Raw genomic sequence first — 18,239 nt, forward strand, 5'->3', positions numbered from 1 at the left:
GGGGGGGTCCAGAGGGTGGGTGCGGGGCACGGGGGGGTGCGAGGGGCAAGTGCTTGGGGAAGGGGTGCGCCGGTGAGGGGCTGCCCGGGGAAGGGGCCGCACGAGGGAAGCGCGGTGCCTGGGGAAGGGTGTATGTGGGCTGCGCTTTGGTGAGGGGTGCGTGGAGAAAGACTGCGTCACTGGGAACGGCCGATGTTGGACGCTTCTTCTCGCTTGAGTAACCACGTCTCGTTTCTCTGACCAGATAGATACAGGCGTCAGCTTTTGGTGTTCACTTAAAAAAAGCTGTACATACGGTATTTAACGGCTTTGGTTTGTGTATGGCAAAATACAGAGAAAACATTTTTTTTGAAGCTAAAGTTTGAGTGACTTTCTTGAACTCTGTGTGCTTAGCTTTTAAATCTAGAAAACTGAATGCAAAATATGTTAGTGTCTTAAACATTCCAAAGTTAATCTCAAAGTGCTGATACCTATTGCAACAGTTCTTACAGCAAAGTAATCACCACAAAAGTAGTTGTGCTTAATATATTTTATATTAATGTAAGATTTAGGTTTGTGTAGGATAAAAGTACAGCCTTGTATTTTCTTACTTGTGTAACATTTCTTTTGTGGATTTACACTAGTGTGCATTTCTCTGTTTAGTACCAGCCTTATATGTCCTTTCTGTGTAGCCTTCCAGAGATATGTTTTTTCCCTTTCCACTCACACTGCTAACTCCTTCGCTCTAGAAAATTCCTCCAGGAATTTCCTAGATTTGGTAGAAGTTTGCAAACAGTAGCTACTACCAAATATCTGTTAAATCTCTTCTTCCTTTTGGTAGGGAGCTGTAATTACAGGAGGGCAGAGACTGATTAAATATCTCTGTAGTCTTAGAATACATCACTAACAATGCACAGACAATCAAAAAATATAAATGCTACCCTGGAAGTTAAAGAAAATAAGAGTAGAAGTACTGAAGAGAAGAAAGAGGCCTGTTTTCCTGATCTGTCAAAAGACCAGAAGACTTGCAAAGTGACTGAATCCAAAATCACAATGGCATCTGAGAAGGAGAATTTTAGTGATGGGAACCAAGCGCCATTGCAAAAACCCACGTCGAAATACATTAAAGACCTAGAGAAAGATTCATACCACAACTGCAAGGATGTTGTTAACTATCAGCTCACTGAATGCTTTTTTGATACGCTAAATAGAGATACATTTGGTGAATCTACGTTGCCCTTGAGCAATAAGGAAAATTTTTCAAAAAGTAGACCTGTTTCTCTGGGGAGTGAAAGCTACCTGACACCTAACAGAAATAAAGCAGAAGAAAAATCTGATTGTGGAATATCAGAGCAACTGAGGAGAAAGCCTGTTGATTTTGCAACTGTAACAATTGCTGAATTTGGAATTACTCCAGAATCTTTTGCTAAACAATCTATAGGTAAGCCTGGGGTGACTAATGAAGTCTGTTGTGCTTCTGGGAGGGAACCCTGGAGGTCATCTGGTCCGGCAGCTTCTCAATATGGGATCGGCTTCAAAATTAGGTCACGTTTAGGTTGCTCAGGACCATGTCCAGTTGAGTTTGAAATGAAGATATGACTTTGATGTAATGTTGCTTTAATTCTCCATTTAAACTTTTTTCTATCCAATTTGTATGGTGTCAGTGAGTTTCTGAATGAAGTAATAAGACAAATTTTGCAAGTATTTTTGACAGTTCCTTAATGAGCAATTGAAAAAGGGAAAGACAGAGTTCCTCACTAGAAATATAGTTTAACCATGAACTTGCTTTCTGTAGTGTTCTTTTTTGTGTGTAGAAAAAGAATGTTCTGATTTCCTATTTGCAGACAAACGGAATGTTCTAATTTCTTATTTTTATCCTTGTTGAGCAGAGTTCTAGAATCTATTTTTAGGGATTTTGTTGAAAAATAGCATAGAAGAGAAGGAAGGTTTCCTGAGCTGAACAGCTCAATCTGGATGTTTCTATAAACAGCATAAACCCTTCTTTTAAAAAATAATTAAAGATTAATTTGATTACTTAATTATTTTTAAAATTTTCTCTACTATTTAAAGCTTTAAGTGTTTTAACATGTAAAGTTTCATAGTATTTTTTCCTCCTGTGTTAATTTCAGAGAAGTCTCCAGCATCATTAAAGTTTAGACGAAGATCAACAATTGGAGTACGGGGGTCCCCAGAAAATAACACACTTATTCGATACCTTGCCCAACAGAGAAGGAATAGGCAGAAAGAGCTCTCTACACAGGTGAGAATGGTGAGACTTTCTCAAATATCTAATGTGTCAGTTTATTCCCCTAGGAAATGATATGTAAATCTTCAAATGTAATGTATACTGACAGGAAGAGAAGGTATGTCTAAGGAAGACAATATAAGAAATAACCATGGCCTTAATTTTGTTGAATTCTCTTGGGTACCTTACTTTAAAATAGTGAATGTGATAGGTTTTGTTTGATTATAGTCTGGAGTCTCTTCTTCATGTCCAACATACTCATACACTTTAATTTTTTTAATGTAAACTTTCCTGCATTTGTCATACTTGATTTATCTGTAATTAAAGTGTTGATAGCTCAAAGTGAAGTAAATACTAGCATAAATGACTTATTTTTTTAATTAAACTCGTTTTTCACTCAAGCTAACATAAACTGTTAGACAACAAATTCTGGATATGATCTAGAGGGATGTATTATGAAATGACAGTAAAACTTAACAGACTTCTTGATCTAATTTCTTTTTTAATATATTTTTACCATACAACTAAAGCAGCAGCCATATTAAAGGCAAGAATTGCTTCTTCTCAGAGTTTGTGTTATGCTAAAATATAAATAACAAGTAACAAAGACATCCTCATCCTGGAAAAAAGTCTCATGAGGTTTAATTTTGTTTTCACAGGCTAGTCCTTTTAACTATCAAAATGCTGGATCATTAAAGGACAAAATACGTGCTTTTCAAACATCTTTTAAATCAGTGCAAGAAGATGAAGGGAAGATTGGCTTCTCTGGACTCTCACAGGTGGCTGATGCTTCCCAGGAAGCAGGCTATTGTAAGTTAATTATTTCTGGTCAAAAGTTTATCTTAAGCATTACTTCTTCCTTTAGTGCAAAAAAGTGAAACAACAAATGCTTAATCTAGAACAAAAATATCTTCCATTATAAGGATTGACAGTGTTGTGTTTGTGTTTGGTTTGAAGGTTTTTTGTGGGTTTAAACTTGTCTTATTTCTTAAAGTATCCTGAATAGTGATTTCTCAGAATAACCTCTGAAGAAAAGGTTTTTTTTCTAGATGTATAACTTCTAGTTTACTTTTTACTAAGCATTAGTATATTCATGCTTTCTCACTTCTTCCATAAAAACAAAATGATTTTAAAGCTTATAACAATTGTTTTTAGCTCTTGCAACTGTTATCTGTGTTGATCATGATGTGGAGACTTCTGTTTAATAACTTTTAAGTGCAGTAACTTTACAAACAGTGTTTTACAGTGCTTAGTTTCCTTATTTCTTAATGAAAATATTAAATATTTCAAAAGCAAATCAAGGCAGTACAGCGATAACTATGAGCTGATGATACTGTAAAGCAAACTGTAATGCTCTACTTTTTTAGTACTGATGCTTTTCATAACCTTTATATGAAAAAGATTACTCTGTTTTGGAGAATTGGTAATGTAATGTTATTTGCAAAGTAAAACTCAATTTCATGCTTATTTTTCTAGTGAGGGGGGAAAAAATCTAGCTAGCTGAATCTCACCATCTTTTTGGTAAATAAATACAAAAATAGCATTTATGAAAAATCTGAAGTTTGTATTTGTGTATGGGCTTGTTTTTTTTGTTGTTGTTGTTAACCGATGCAGCTCAGAACAAAGTACCTTTTACAAAAGAACGCAGCCAGGATCAGTGGAGTGAAAACTTAATGTCCGTCTACAGTGGAGATGATTCCAAACAAAATTTCACCGACAGCGATAAGGCTGATACCAAGATATGCAGTACTTGGTCTTCATGCCAAGATGTGATTGTCACTGAACCTGCTGCTGCTGTTTCAAAGGTACTCTCTGAGTGTGGGTAGAGGACCTGAAGAAGACAAATAGCACTGCAAATTTCCCTTGTAAGAATTTACTTACTATGGAAAGTCAATGGAAACAATCTTGTATGGACACTGCTTTGTCTGGACTGACAGAAAATATAGCCTAACCTCAGATATCTATTGCTGGTTCTTCTGAGGCTGTGCTCAGTTTTCTTTTATATGCAAATATTAAATGTGGTTGCTATAAGCTGTTCTAGTCAAAAAGATTATGTTCTATTCTGATAATCAAAGGGAAAAATTATTTTATTCTATTAATAAAATGTAAATATGTCTTAATTCTGGTTTTGAATCCATAGCTGCAATTATGTGGGATCTCAGATCCACAGATTTGGCAAATACAACTTTACAAAAGTCAGTTCCAACTTTATTAATCATTGCCTTTGAATGCAATTCTTAATCTTTGTCTCTTATGTTTGGCAATTATTTGATATCCCATGCGAAGAAAAGAACAAAGTATTGTATACAGATGGAGAAATTAATTTGTGGGAAATACCTTGCATATAAATATCTCTAGTGATCTTTTTATTAGTGTCATATATAAAAATAGTGAAGTGAGGGTCCACCTTTGCCAGACATGTTGACATTGCTCTGATGTTGCAGGACCCAGAAGCTTCTGAGTTGTAAAACACCTGCAACAGTGTGAACAGTTGTATGGAGTTTAGGAAGAAATTTCATAAACTAGTGATTAAAATATAAAGGTTTTTCATTCCATCTCTTTCATTTCTGACATCTAATCCTTTAAGCATTTAGCCTTGTTGTTTTGGGAAAACTAATTCAATTGAAGTAGTAGATGATTGAAAAAACTTTGAAATCTTTATCATTGAAGGGGTTAAAAAGCTCTGTAGTTCATGCTATTTTAAAAGACGCCATTTACAAGTAGTTACTGACCAGATATGGTGAAAAATGCTTCCCTATTGTTAAAGTCCTGTATTTAATAGACTTGCAGTTCTTTTTTTACTGTGTTTTGTCCAGTTTCAGGTTATTCATAGGGCAGGATAGTGTAATTTTCACTACATACTATCTTTGAGTATAGAGATTGATTTGAAATCTTACGGTTCTTTGGTCAGATAAATGTGAAATATTCTCTTTAGATTAAAATATTCAGCAAATGGGTGGAAGAGAAATATTTCTACTGTATTCAACAGCTGTTACTTCGGTTGAGGACTGAGAAACCTCAGTATTCTTCCACACTTTTTTCCCTTTTAAGTATGGCAGATATTTGTGATATTAGTAAATAAACACTTGAAGCAATACTTCAAAAAAACGAATAATGACTACAGAGGCAAAACAGATCAATATCAAGTGCTTCACAAGAAAAAGCCAACAGATTGTATTTTTAATTTCTTTATCGTGTCATTACATATAATACCTTTCTACTCTTATCACTTTTTCTCTAGAAACTGATTTGTGAGCAACAAAAGCCTGTTGAGTTTTTGGAGGCTGTTCTAATTAAAGATATCTTAGAAACAAGCCATGGTAAGAGGATTCATCACTATTATAACTTTTGTTATATTCTTATCAGAAACTAAAAAAACTAGAGTATTTCTATCAGAAACAGTGATCCTATATTTGTCGTCTTGTCTATGATTTGTAATGCAGTAGAAACTTGATGCAACTTCGGCATAAAGGCTAACTGGGTATGTGATAACAAGAACAAAATAAGTACCGTAAATCATGACCTCTTCAAGTGGTGCTGCAGACAATGCTCGGGTCTCAGTTTAAAAATTCACAGTTCTTCTTTGACGGCTCACAGAGAGAGCAAATAGCTTTTATTAGAGAAGCTGAAATGTTTGGGGTGAGGATGGGGCAAGTTCTTGAGTATGCAAGCCCTTTTCCAATTCTGATACAAAAAGCAAGCCCAAAAATAAACACAGGCTGGAAGTAATGTCTTTGTGTTTCCCTTAATTTTGTTAGCTAGACAATGCTTAGAGAAGTGTAGTTGAGCAGTTTATCTCTGTGAAGCAGAGGAATGTTAAGGTAGAGTCCTTCTGGATTGAGTACAATTTTTTCCATGGTTTACATGGATGAGGTATGAATCCTTATGCAAAATCTCTTCAGGTAATACTCCCTTTTCACCTTTATATGTTGTATATATTTTTGAAATATGAAATGTAGGTGATGAATAGTAGCAGCAGAAATTTAGAGAAGAATGAATTTAGTAATTTAGAAGAATGAAATATTGAGTGATGTTGATGCACACAGTCTATCAACTGAGACATGTATATTTATAACTTATGTTGCTGTAACTAAAGTCTTCTCAGTTTTACTTCAGTCTTTAATTTTCATATCTGTGTACTTGCTCTGAAGATTCCAGTCCTGACTGTGTCACTAAAGAAGATAGAAGTAATGTTACATCAGATCTAAGCAGGAAGAAAGTTAGTTTTGCAGAAGAACTGAGCCTGGAAATATTTGATGAAACCAAGCCACCTATCACACCACTACAAACAGGGAATGTTTTCTTAAATGAACATATACAGAGTGGCTCCCGTCTTCGATCTCTGTTGAAGAAAACACCAGTAAAGCAAATAATGGATGGCATGAAGGTTGGTTGACTGACTTGAATGTAGATACTAATACTAAGGATGCACTTCCACACTCATCTTTTAACTCCTCAGAGTTGAATCATGGTTAAAGATACTTTGACTGTTGATAAAACCATGCTTCAGAAAGATATTCATAGATAACATCAAGTTCTGTCTGCTGTTTGCTAATCTTAAAAGCTTTGATGCTTTCATGCTACAAGAAGCTATATGTTTATGTTGTTGTATTTTATTTGTTTAGAAAACAAATAGGTTTGTTAAATGTTTGGGCTGATTATTAAATGTTACTTAAAGAAAAAATTATTTTCACTTTTGATTTGAACAAGGGCAATATTTAAATACCATTGAATAGATGGTTGCTAAATATGCCTGTCAATCAATAGAAGTATCACTTAAATCTGATAGGTATCAGACAATCCTGTGGACAGAAGAGGAGGTGAATCTCTCAAAGTCTGCAGTACCACAAACATCTGTGAATTATTGCAAGCAGGTCAGATTCCATTTCTGTGTTTTTCTGTGAATAGGCACCATATGTCATAGGATCATAGGGTTTTGTTCCTTACAATATCTGAAGAACGATGTGCATATGAACCTGCTCCTGCATGACATCTTACTGTATGAAGTGGAAAATAAGGTTACAAAGGAAAATAATGTCTATTTAAAAAAAGAAAAACCTTTCGGAAGAGTCTAACAGCAGGAGTTATGGAATCACCTATTTTACAAGAAATTTTACACTTCTGTCAACTAGAACTTGTAGAATAGTTGGTCTTGATTTTTCTAGTCTTCTATTTTCCACCTTCGTTGATTCTTGATACCGTAACAAAACTATACTGAAAATTCTGGTTGAATCCAAAGGCTTCTAAGGGTTGTATTTTGCTGTTTAGTTGGGAGATGGTTTTTAAGAGTGTTATGACACTTGAGGAGACCTATGAATTGAAAGTTGTATTTTAAGTTCACTAAGCAGTCAATATATCCTCTTACAATAGAGGAAACTGAACAACGCAGCTCTGAAAAGCGAAAGAAGAAAAAAGTTACTTTTGGAGAAGATCTAAGTCCAGAAATATTTGACAAAACTTTGCCCGCAAATACTCCATTGCGCAAAGGTGCAACGCCAGTCCGTCATCCAGAATCACAAAGCAACAGTCCATTTACAGGGTCAAGTCTGACCAAAGAACCATTATCCCAGCCAAACTTTGACTGCAGTGATGTAAGTCTGTTTAAACTATAAAAACAGCTTCTTAGTCTCCTAGAATGTTTAATTCTTTCCAGACTGTTTGGTTTTTGAAAAGAAATTGCCAAAATATGAAAATACAGACTACTTGATGCTTTAGAATGACATGTTAAGAACCTTTCTTTTTTTTTTTCCCTTGCTTTATGAATTCTGAATAGTAATTCTGCCTGTAAAGCTGGGTTTAAAACTGGTAGCATATTGAATGTTCTTGCCTTGGCTTATGTGTCCACTTCTGATATCATGTTTCTTTTTGTTACATGCAGCAAATGAGTTGCATCATCCTTTAAGACAGAACATGTTATTTGGCTGTTCCAAACTCTAATGAATAAAGTGTTTTTCAGTATATTTTTGGTATAGTATATTGGTAGTAAATTAAACTTTAATTTTTATTGTTTATCTTAAAGGAATGTATTGAGCCTCTTCAAGAGTTAGTGGAGGATTATGTTGCTGTGGAGGATTATGTTGAAAATATGGAAGGTAACCTTGAATCGTATTTTGTCCTTAATTTTGTCTCTGAGCTATGCATTGTTCTCTATCTGAAAACTGAGAGATGCCACAGATTTATATATATATATTTGTATTTATATATATTTATATTTATATATTTATCTATATGAAATGTATTAAAACTTAATGCTAACATTTAAATGTTCTTGCCTTCTCATAAAGTTCTTTGTTGTAGCTGCAGTGTTTGTTCACTGTGTAGTTTAAATGGGTGTTTTTTGAACTTTTAGTATTTTTCTGTGGCAGTGGCTGATCTGATTAGGCTTGCTGCTTGCATGTTAGTGGAATACTATTTTGTTAACAGAGCACTGAATTTAGGTGGTCTTGTGAACTGAACATGAGAGACATGATGTGAAAGAACATGAAAGCTTTTATCATCTTGAATTCAGTTTTAGAATTTTTAAAATTCGGGTCTAGCTTTTACTAAAGAGCATACACATCTTGGCACTACTAGCAGCTGTACAGGATCAGTTCCCTGGTGTTAAGTTGAATATAATAGACCCTAGCGAATGCCATAGTTAAATGGTATTAAATTGTAGATGGTCTCTAAATTCATTTGAAATTTTAAATAATTGGGCTTACTATCTTGATTCTGTTATTGTAGTCTTGATGTTTTTAAAATAGCAAGCAAAACAGTAAAGAGAAGGGAAGGGTTCCTACAAAAAAATTCCTACAGATTTTGTTTTCTTCTTTTTTGATTTATTTTGTAAGGAAAACTGTCATGCTTTATCTCTTCATATTTGATAGCCCTTTATGTGCATTACTCAAGACTAAGATAATTAAACATGCTGTGCCTGATGATTTAAAATTATATCACATTTTGATGAGGCTATCCAAATACTTTGTGCTAAAACTGAATCAATATTTTATTTTCTTTATATATAATATCAGAAACTGGCAGATCTTTTATGAGAAGAACTCGGTCCTATACTGAAAGAAAGGTAAGTTTCTTTAGTGATGATGTTTAATTTTATTTTTTAAAACAGAATTCAATGTTCTTTATATCTCTTAATGTTTATCAGAATTCTTTTACACCCTCAGGTATGAAGACTGTGTAGAGCCAGATGTATAGAAATATATCCTCTTAGTGTAGCTAATGGTCTTGAGGAAAAGTCATTTATGACCAAAAGTGGTTTTCCAGTTGTTAAAAACAACTTTAGCTGAAGACTCATACTTAAATTTACTATTTCTATTGAATTTTCCAGGAACTTTCCCATATAGCTACCACAAAAAGTTTAGAAGAGACTTATTCATGGACTTTCGTTCATAAGAGAATGAATGACATCGAGATTCACTTATGGAAATCTAAAAAGTTATAATCACACAAAATTAAGAATGGAAACAGTTTTCTGTCTAATTTTTCTGTTTGGTTTAATTTCCTTGAGATGTAGGAGTGTAAGATAGAGGCTAGTAAATTCAAGTTTGTTCTGTAAACTGTGATGCCTTTTCAGTATCACTGGAAATGACTGTGTTCCAGGTCCACTGTTCAGTGCATTCAGATGTTCAGTCTTGTTAACATTTTTGTCCACTAGCCATAAGGCAAACAATGTCATACAGGAATCCCTCTGGTTACTGGAACTTTAAAGTGCATAGAACTTATTGTACAGCAATTTCTATAAGAAATGTTTTTTGACTTGCTCTAGTGATGTGTTAGTTCTAGAACTATTGGTGGGGGAAGAGGGGGGGAAAAAAAGGTAATACCAAAAAAGCAACCCATCTTCTCTGAAAGAAATAGCAAGATGAACATTTACTATTTTCTCATTAGAATACCTTTTTTTTTTTTAACAAATAGCCTCTACACATACAGTACAATACAGTTCTATCTCTATAAATCTTAATTTCTGACTTTGAATCTTTAAATTCCATGACCACATGTATGAAGTATCTGAGACTAATTACAATGTGATTCTTGTGGCTGCTGGACGTATTTTTTAAAAAAGCAAATGTATGAGTGTGCACACACATACCCACCCAAACAACTTAAAATTCATGTTCCTCAACAGTATAGTACCATTTCAGAGGGGATTGATTTTAGCATCTCAAAAACCACAAGTACTAAGAATACTAACGATGCTAAAAATCCAAGAAAGAACAAATTTCAAAGACAAAAGAACATAACTGCATCTGCTGCCAAGAAGACACCAGTAAGTGACAGCCCACTGTAATCTGTGAATACTGCCTTTATTTCTCTGTCCAAATGTCTTCTGCATTTAATTTTTTTCCTGTGTATATTTCGCATGATTATTTTGATCTTTGTAGTAAAGACTTTCCAAAAAGTGTTTTTTCCCTGTTGCTGCCAATATTTTTCTTTTTTCTGTCTATCTTGTTTTCCTAGATTCCCTGCCACACACCTCTCTATTGTTTAAGGTTGGCTAGTTTTTACTTTTAGGGCAAAAAGGATACTTCACAGAGATAAAGAGAAGGACCTTTCAGACTTCACTGACAGAAAATGAGCTTAGGTTCTTCTCAAGAGTATGTAGTAGTAACTCTTTAAACTTGCCCAGTTATATGCCAGTTTGTTTTAAGTATTACAAAGGTGTGAGACTTCTAAAGTTTGAGCTTTTCTTGTACTGGAAAGGAAAACATACTTGGTTTTTAAACTGGAAAGATACAAATAAACATAAATGAGGAATCTACAGTTTTGTGCTAAAAGACTCTTCTCTGTGGTTTCTGGATTTGGTTAAGTGATACAAAAATCGTATCTCATATTTGAGAAGTAATTCTTCTAAGCCTTTCAGATTTAGGTTAACTTGTAGATGTTAAAACAGATGGAACCTTAATTTTAGGGAAATCAGTTTTCCATCAAAATCCAGAAATGATGTCACTTGTTTGAAAATATTGCAAAGGATCATTATAATTGCATTGTACTCTATTCAATCTCTTCAGAGAGTAAAACATACAAGCTATGGAAAAAGAAGAAGAAAGAAAAAGGTAAAGAAATCTTTATATGGGGAAAGAGAAATGGCTTCCAAGAAACCGCTCCTGAGCCCAATTCCTGAGATTCCAGAGGTTTTCTCTTCTGCCTCATCTCCAAACACACCAAGACAAATGCAAGACAAACACAAGACAAATGCAGTTTTTCCAGGTAATGTGCTGCTTAGTTTTGTTTTGCCTTACTTCTTCTGTTGCTTCTAATTTTTTATTTCACACTGCTATCTATAAAACTGTTGATAGCTATCATGTTCTGTGTATAGGTAAAGCCCAGTATGCATTTTTTGACCTTTAATGGCTTCTGGAGTGCAATGAGGGAGAAGAAATAAATAGTAATCTTTAATAGTAGAGCCCAGAGGATCTAATATGTCATAATTTCAAACTGGATAAATTTAACTGTTATGGAACTCCAGTGTAGAGCTGACAGCTAGACCAAAAAAAGAAAAGCCTCTCTGTAACTTGACTGGACTCCAGTATTTTCTTTTAGAACTGGTAAGTTGGGCCTGAATAGGTGAATGATGTGCAGTATCTTTCTAGATATGTTTTGTTAATGATAGTTATCTGAAATGATTGTTTAGAAGGTTACTTTTATGTGAGTAAAATACTGTGAAGTTTTTACTATAATATTTAAAAAATTGATTTTGTATGTTTGCAAATAGAATCAAGTAATCCTGTGTTTATTCTAATTCAAATGACTTTTAGATAATTCCAAATGCAGGAATGCTTATGAGGATGTTCAACAGAAAAAAGTGGTTGAAAGAATGAGAGGGAAAGACATCCATGCAGTTCACACATGTGCAAACTCTAAGGACCTGGACACTGTGGAAGTCAGCAGCTCCAATGACGCGGTGTTTCAGACTTCAGGTGGTGATCCAAAGTCTGTTTCAAGCACTGATTACCAGGTAACTGATCTGTTTAAGGATATGCTGTTAGAAAATAAGTCAGAATTGTAGTTATGTTAGATCAAATAACGTAATATTCTGGGGCAAGAAAAAAATTAACTGTAAGGGTGGTTAATCACTGGAGCAGGCTGCCTGGAAAGGCCATGAAATCTCTGACCTTGGAGGTAGTTGAAACTCAACAAGGCCTTGAGCAACACAATCTAAGTTGGCCCCACTTTGGAGCAGGTTCCTTCCAACATACAGGATTCTATGACTTTTGAGAACAACTAGGCTACTGAGGAAAACAAGGAGCAGTAGTCCAGTTGTCAGCTGTTTGAAACCATCTTTGAGCGGATTACCTTTCACCTGTAATTAAAAAAAATCATATTTTTTTGTAGTTTCCAAACATTGTTGTGCCAGAAGCAAAGGGCATATTTGATACATCTGATTACATCCAGCAAGATGAAGAGACTGCTTGTATAGAAGAAAAAAGCAATTCCTTGATAGAAAACAAGAAATTATGGGGAAATTTCTTAAATAAGGCAGAGCTGCTAACAGGGCTAGAATTCCTGGAACCTCAGGACACTGGTGTATATGAGGATGCCCGAAGAATGGAATGTTCACCAAAAGACTGTTCAAGAGGTAGACCACCAAGAAGAGGAAGAAGTAGTACTGTCTATATTCCTTATACTGAAAGCTACCATTTTGAAACAACTGGAAACAATCTTCCAATTTCTTCTTTTAATGTGGAAGAAGTCCTATCTGCTCCTCAACTGAAAAATGACTCCTTAGAAGAGCCTTTTAGAAGAATGAGTGATGATAGTGGTGGGAAAAGGAGGGTGAGACGCAGCATGAGACTACATAAAGATGCAGAAACTGAAGGACTTGCATGGATTCAAGTAGCTGATGAGATTCAAATGAAACCTCCACTGTTAGCTTCCTGTTGCAAGATTAGGAGAAGAACAATAAGCCTGTCTGTTCTTAAGGAATCTGAGAAAGTTCACCATAGAGAAGAAAACCTCATCCAATTTTCAGCACCAGCAAAGGAAAACAATGACTCTGTTCATCTTGCTGATGGTCCTTGCAAAAGGTGTAGGAGGAAAAGCACGTGTGTATCCACACCTCAAGAAACAAGAAATTGGTCTCAAACCCAGAAAAGGAGCATAACAGAATTGGGATGCAGGAAAGACAGAAGTAACCAAAAACACCATGAAGAAGTAGAAATATCTCTCGAAAAACAGTCTGACATTTAGCAAAACTTTGGCTACCTCTGATTTTTAAAGAAAAGGTCAGTATTTTAATATAGATATTCTCTATCCTAAGTGCTGTTTAGAAATAAGACATTACGTCTTTCTTCCACTTAAGGCATTACATAAACCTTATTTCCTTACTCATTTTCTGAATAACTTAAAATTGCTTTTCCTTGCCTTGATGACTCTAAAGTGCTTGAAAATCAGAACTGTAAGGAAGACCTAGCTTGGCTCAGAGAATTTTAGTAGACAGTAATGACAGGTAGTCAAGAAGGTAAAACTTTTTCTCCCACGACGAACTGAATTTTGATATCACCTCTTTATTCTAGTCCTCATCCTTGCTTGTGTGTTTTTATACTGTGGTGCTGTCATTAGAGCAATAAATTAGCAGCAATTAAATGCTGCTAATGTTATAAAAACTGGACAAATTTTCTGCAATGTTAAGCTTGATCATTTCAAGAAGGAAAAGATGAATTTCCTCTCAACTGGGATATACTTAGTCATGGTACTTGCACAGCAGTGTGGTGTTTTTTGCCCTTGAAACTTAGTAGTGAATATTAGTTGATTTGTTTTATAGGCCATCTTGGCACATTTGCCCCACTCAGGCACAAACAACATATGAAGTTAAGTGGAGAAATGCCAGCAAATGTGTGTGGCTTTTGGCTGTTGTAAGTAGAGAGGAGCAAAGCTGATAGCTCCAAAAATACAAACTATAGTGACAAGCTACATTTTAGACGGGTGTGAATTGCTACTAATACATTTTTTTGCTGATAGGACTTTTTCCTTTTTTCAAAAGAACAGGATTCAAGCCTAAGTTTTGTTATATTTTAAAGTTTAATCACAGTATATAAAATCTGAGTTTGTCTTTAGTAGTTAAATCATGATGTTGTGTGGCCATGTATGCCCTTCTAGCTATAATTGCTTGAAACGTTATTTCCCATGTGCTAGATCTTTCTTCATATTTATTTTATATTGCTCTTATAAATAATTGCTTTTGAAATCCGTATTTTCTTCCAGATTTCAAAAACGTCCTAAAAATTTTTGAAATTCTCTGCAAATAAGATAAAGAAACAACCTCTGGCTTGAAGAGGCAGGGGAGAAGGGGGGGTGCTGTTCCCATCTTCTGCAGAGATTTTGTTTTACCTTCTGGGCACCAGCTGGGGTAGAGTTCATATAGCTAAAGGCTAAATTTTGTATTAGAGTTACTAAACTATACTTCTTTGGAAAGGTTAATCATTTTAAAAAATTGTTTTAAATATTTATTGTATGTAACATACTAATTTTTAAAAATTAATTTGGTTAAGAAAAGTCAGTGTACAGAAATGAAGTGCAATTTTATTGTATGATGAACGTTTCAATCTTCAATGTGTATGTACTAAATGTAGTGCATAATATTCAGTAGTTGACCTGTCATCCTACTCTTTTCATTTGTCTAGTTTGAACAATGTAATAAAAAATGATGACTATAGGTGGTCTACTTAAACATTTGGCATTACTTTCATTTCTCATGCTGTTCTGTTTCAGCCCTAGTGAAATACCTGTGCCAGCTTTCAGGAAATAGCTTTACATTGAAAATGCTCTCTGCTGTGACCTTGTTTTTACCATTATTGATGTGGAATAAAGTATTTTATGTACTTGGCTGCTTTTATAAAGCTTAAAAGAAACAGAACAGTTTCATTTTTATGCATATTTTACTTCTCTCTACAGACATCATCAGTTTTTCCCAAGACAAGAAATCCTAAGGCAACTTGAAAAACTTCATTAATTAAATGCTGTTCATCTTGTCCTGCTTTAGAAACATTACTGAAGTTATCCAAACAGTCTCCTTGATTTTATTTTGGGGTTTGCTTTTGTGTCGCAATGAACACTTTAGATTGGGAAACAGGATGGCAACAGTTACTTGGGTTAAATCTTCTTGTGATAGCGGTATGTTGGTTTACCAGGAGAGGGCAGTCTGACATGAGTTTTTATGGGCAAATCTGAATTACTTTGAAAACTACATCACAGTGTACAACATCATTGAAAAATTACTAGCTGAGGATAAAATTTAAAGCTACTTGAGTTTAAAACTAACTAGTAATAGCTGCTATTTCTAATATCCAAAATAATCAAAACTAGCTTTTAACAGTAATTGAACCATTCTTCTAAACATTAAAATTAATCTGTACTAGAAAGATGAAATGCTTATGCATTACATTCTGGGTATGAATTTCTGTATGGAAATTGTATAGCATTCTTTTAAACACAATAGAGATCTACAATTACAGCCGAGATCTTAGGGCTTACCTGTTATATTAAATCTAGCAGTGAGTGAAACCTGAAAGTTTGGGCCTCGGATACTGAATAGCAGACTTGAATATTCAGGTCAACTAAAGGGATGTCCTGGAAGAAGAGGCAGTGAACTAGTGTATATGATACTAGAAGGCTTAGTTTCTAAAATGCTGCCCAGAACGTGCTTTTTGTGATGTTGCTGACTTATGCACCAAATATAGCAGCAATGGAAGAGAATTCTCCCTCAGGTTTCATAGGTGGATGGGTTAAGTGCACTTTAGATATGAAGTGTAAGTAAAATTGGAAATAAAAGAGCTAGGCCAAGGGGAGGAAAAACAAAGTTTGAATTTGCGTCATGGCACAACCTGGTTGAAAAGAGTTGTTAGGAATTACATGTAGATGCTTGACTGCAATTTGCAGGGCTTAAATGAGGGTGAGGTTGTAGCCTACAGACATATAAAGAGGTTGAAGTAACTAGGTTTAATCTGGAGAGAAGACTTGAGACAAGTCTTCAATTATGCAGAAGGCTGTAAGTGGGGGGCATGGTTAATAATCTGTTCTCCATATCTATACCAAATGGAACAAGAAATATTGTGTTTAAATTAGAGGAAAGTATCTCTGATAGACATTTTAAAAGTTCCAGCAGTAGAGGTATTTGAGCACAGGAATACATTGCCTTGGGAAGCTGTGGAATCTCCATCATTGGAGGCTTTTAAGAACAGATTAAACAAATATCTGTCAGGAATGACATATGATCCTTCCTTGGGTAAGAGTAGGGCCTGGATGGCCTCTTGAGGTCCCTTCTGGCTGTGTTTTCTATGATTGCTAGAGATTAGGGATGCAAGGGGTGAATTGGGACTTGATTGTAGTTAAGACCTGAGTTAGTATCTATCACAGAATAGGGAGTGGGAGAATTGCTAATGCTGGGAATTGTTCAGCTTGGGAAGGAACAGGGAAATTTGGGACAGGGCTCTTCATCTTTAGAGTCTATCTGTAAATGTAAGGCTAACAAAAAGGTCTTGATATTTTAAACATTCAGATCTTGTGTGACTGTCACTTTTAGGAAGTGAAAAATAGCTGTATAGACTCCTGGCATAGTGTGACCTGCAAGCCGATGGCCATGCTGTTATGCAGGAAGTGTGGTCCTGATGCTGACTCTTTGCCATTGTTTTTCATACATTTGAACAGCAGAATGAACAATTCTGCCTCCTGTTCAGTTTTACTTTTCTAAAATTGAGTTAACATTAAGCTTTGAATGACCAGCAAACTTCACTATCCCTCTTCAATCAACAGAAGTATTTTCTGAAGTCTCTTGTTTTCATTGTCACTTAGAGATGCAGTAATTAAAATTCCGGTGTATTGTCTGAGTGCAGACAGATCTCAAAATTCAAATTATTTTGTACTTGGAATTCTGGTTTTCAGCTGTTAATTGTGGTGCTAGCTGGAGTTTTAATGGATTTTAATAGTATTCTGTCCTGCTAGGTTAGCTTAGTGACTCTAACACAGCCTGCAGTTTTAGTTAAGAGAAAGTCATTGGTCAGAAGAATGCACAAAATCAACAATGTGAAAATGAGCCATGGTTTTAGTTTGATTGGTAAAGAATCACTACAGAGGCTGTTAGATTGAGGAGTTAGCAGATGCAGTCTCCCAGTTTGAAGGTTGGCATTTGTAGCCTTCAGTTTAAGTCACTGATTAGACTTGTTTTGTGCGGTACTGAGCTCCATGTCAATCTGTATATTATTGTGGCGTTTAAATAAATCTATGGCGTTGGCCAGTCTCTTTCACCTGTCATTCACTCTCCCTGTTTTTCTAAAGGGAAACTAATACTTTTTATTTCTTTAGAGGGTTGTTATAAAGATTACTTTGTGTTTGAAGTGCTTCAGTGATATTAAGTGCTGTCTTGTATAGACATTAGATAGTTTCAAATATTCTCAGTAGCTAGTATTAAGTATATATCACTGAATAATTGCATTTAGCAGGTAGCCATGTAATTATCATGCACTGACTGAGTTGGAGGACAAATGATGGGTCCTAGAAAGAGAGTGATTATTTTGCCACTCTGTTGTAAATGATGTCATTAATAAGCAAGGGCAATTACTTACTTTTGCTTACACTGTCCCATGAAGTCCAATCTTACAGCTGAATATCTGAAAAATGTCAGTAAGGAGTATACCACCGTTGGAGTTGTTTTTCCTTAGACTTGCATCATGTCAGTGAGCTGAAGATACAAAGAACGATGATATTTATGCTTGAATTCTTCAGAAAGCTTTAAAGGGAAGGATTAGGCTCCTATTACTATTGTTGGTTTCAGTAATTATTTTATGCCAGTAATTTGCCATAATTAAGATGCATATCACTTATAAAAGTTGATGACTTTTAACCAAGTTTACCCACCTGTGAATTAACAGAAATAAGAGCTTTCCTCAACCTGACAGTCATTCTAAGCAGGGAGAAGAAAATAGTGAGAATAGTATGTGCCATTTTTTCTAATTTACTGATAAGCCATACTTTAAAATAGTCAGCTGTAATTAAACATTTGTGTAATCTTCAGATTATTTTTCTC

The 18,239-nt window shown here is 35.0% G+C and overlaps 1 protein-coding gene across 9 annotated transcripts; it reads left to right on the forward strand.

Moving 5' to 3' along the window:
- The first annotated feature begins 81 nt into the window (after nucleotides 1-81).
- CDCA2 (cell division cycle associated 2) lies at nucleotides 82-17,467 on the forward strand. 9 transcript variants are annotated; one of them, XM_026081774.1, is made up of 15 exons: nucleotides 82-1,420; nucleotides 2,109-2,248; nucleotides 2,884-3,034; nucleotides 3,803-4,029; nucleotides 5,466-5,544; nucleotides 6,376-6,611; nucleotides 7,014-7,098; nucleotides 7,595-7,815; nucleotides 8,244-8,316; nucleotides 9,235-9,284; nucleotides 10,347-10,487; nucleotides 11,221-11,428; nucleotides 11,977-12,176; nucleotides 12,554-13,443; nucleotides 15,113-17,467. In XM_026081774.1, the coding sequence occupies exons 1-14, from the start codon at nucleotides 889-891 to the stop codon at nucleotides 13,406-13,408; spliced, it is 3,198 nt and encodes a 1,065-aa protein (XP_025937559.1). In that variant the 5' UTR covers nucleotides 82-888; the 3' UTR covers nucleotides 13,409-13,443; nucleotides 15,113-17,467. The 9 variants fall into 9 exon arrangements, with proteins under 9 accessions (XP_025937559.1, XP_025937563.1, XP_025937562.1 ...); XM_026081778.1 differs by having other exon boundaries at nucleotides 11,230-11,428; XM_026081777.1 differs by having other exon boundaries at nucleotides 2,109-2,239.
- The last annotated feature ends 772 nt before the right edge of the window (nucleotides 17,468-18,239 follow it).

The sequence above is a fragment of the Apteryx rowi genome, unplaced genomic scaffold, assembly GCF_003343035.1.
Source record: "Apteryx rowi isolate R43461 unplaced genomic scaffold, aptRow1 scaffold_56, whole genome shotgun sequence".
Classification (NCBI taxonomy): domain Eukaryota; kingdom Metazoa; phylum Chordata; class Aves; order Apterygiformes; family Apterygidae; genus Apteryx; species Apteryx rowi.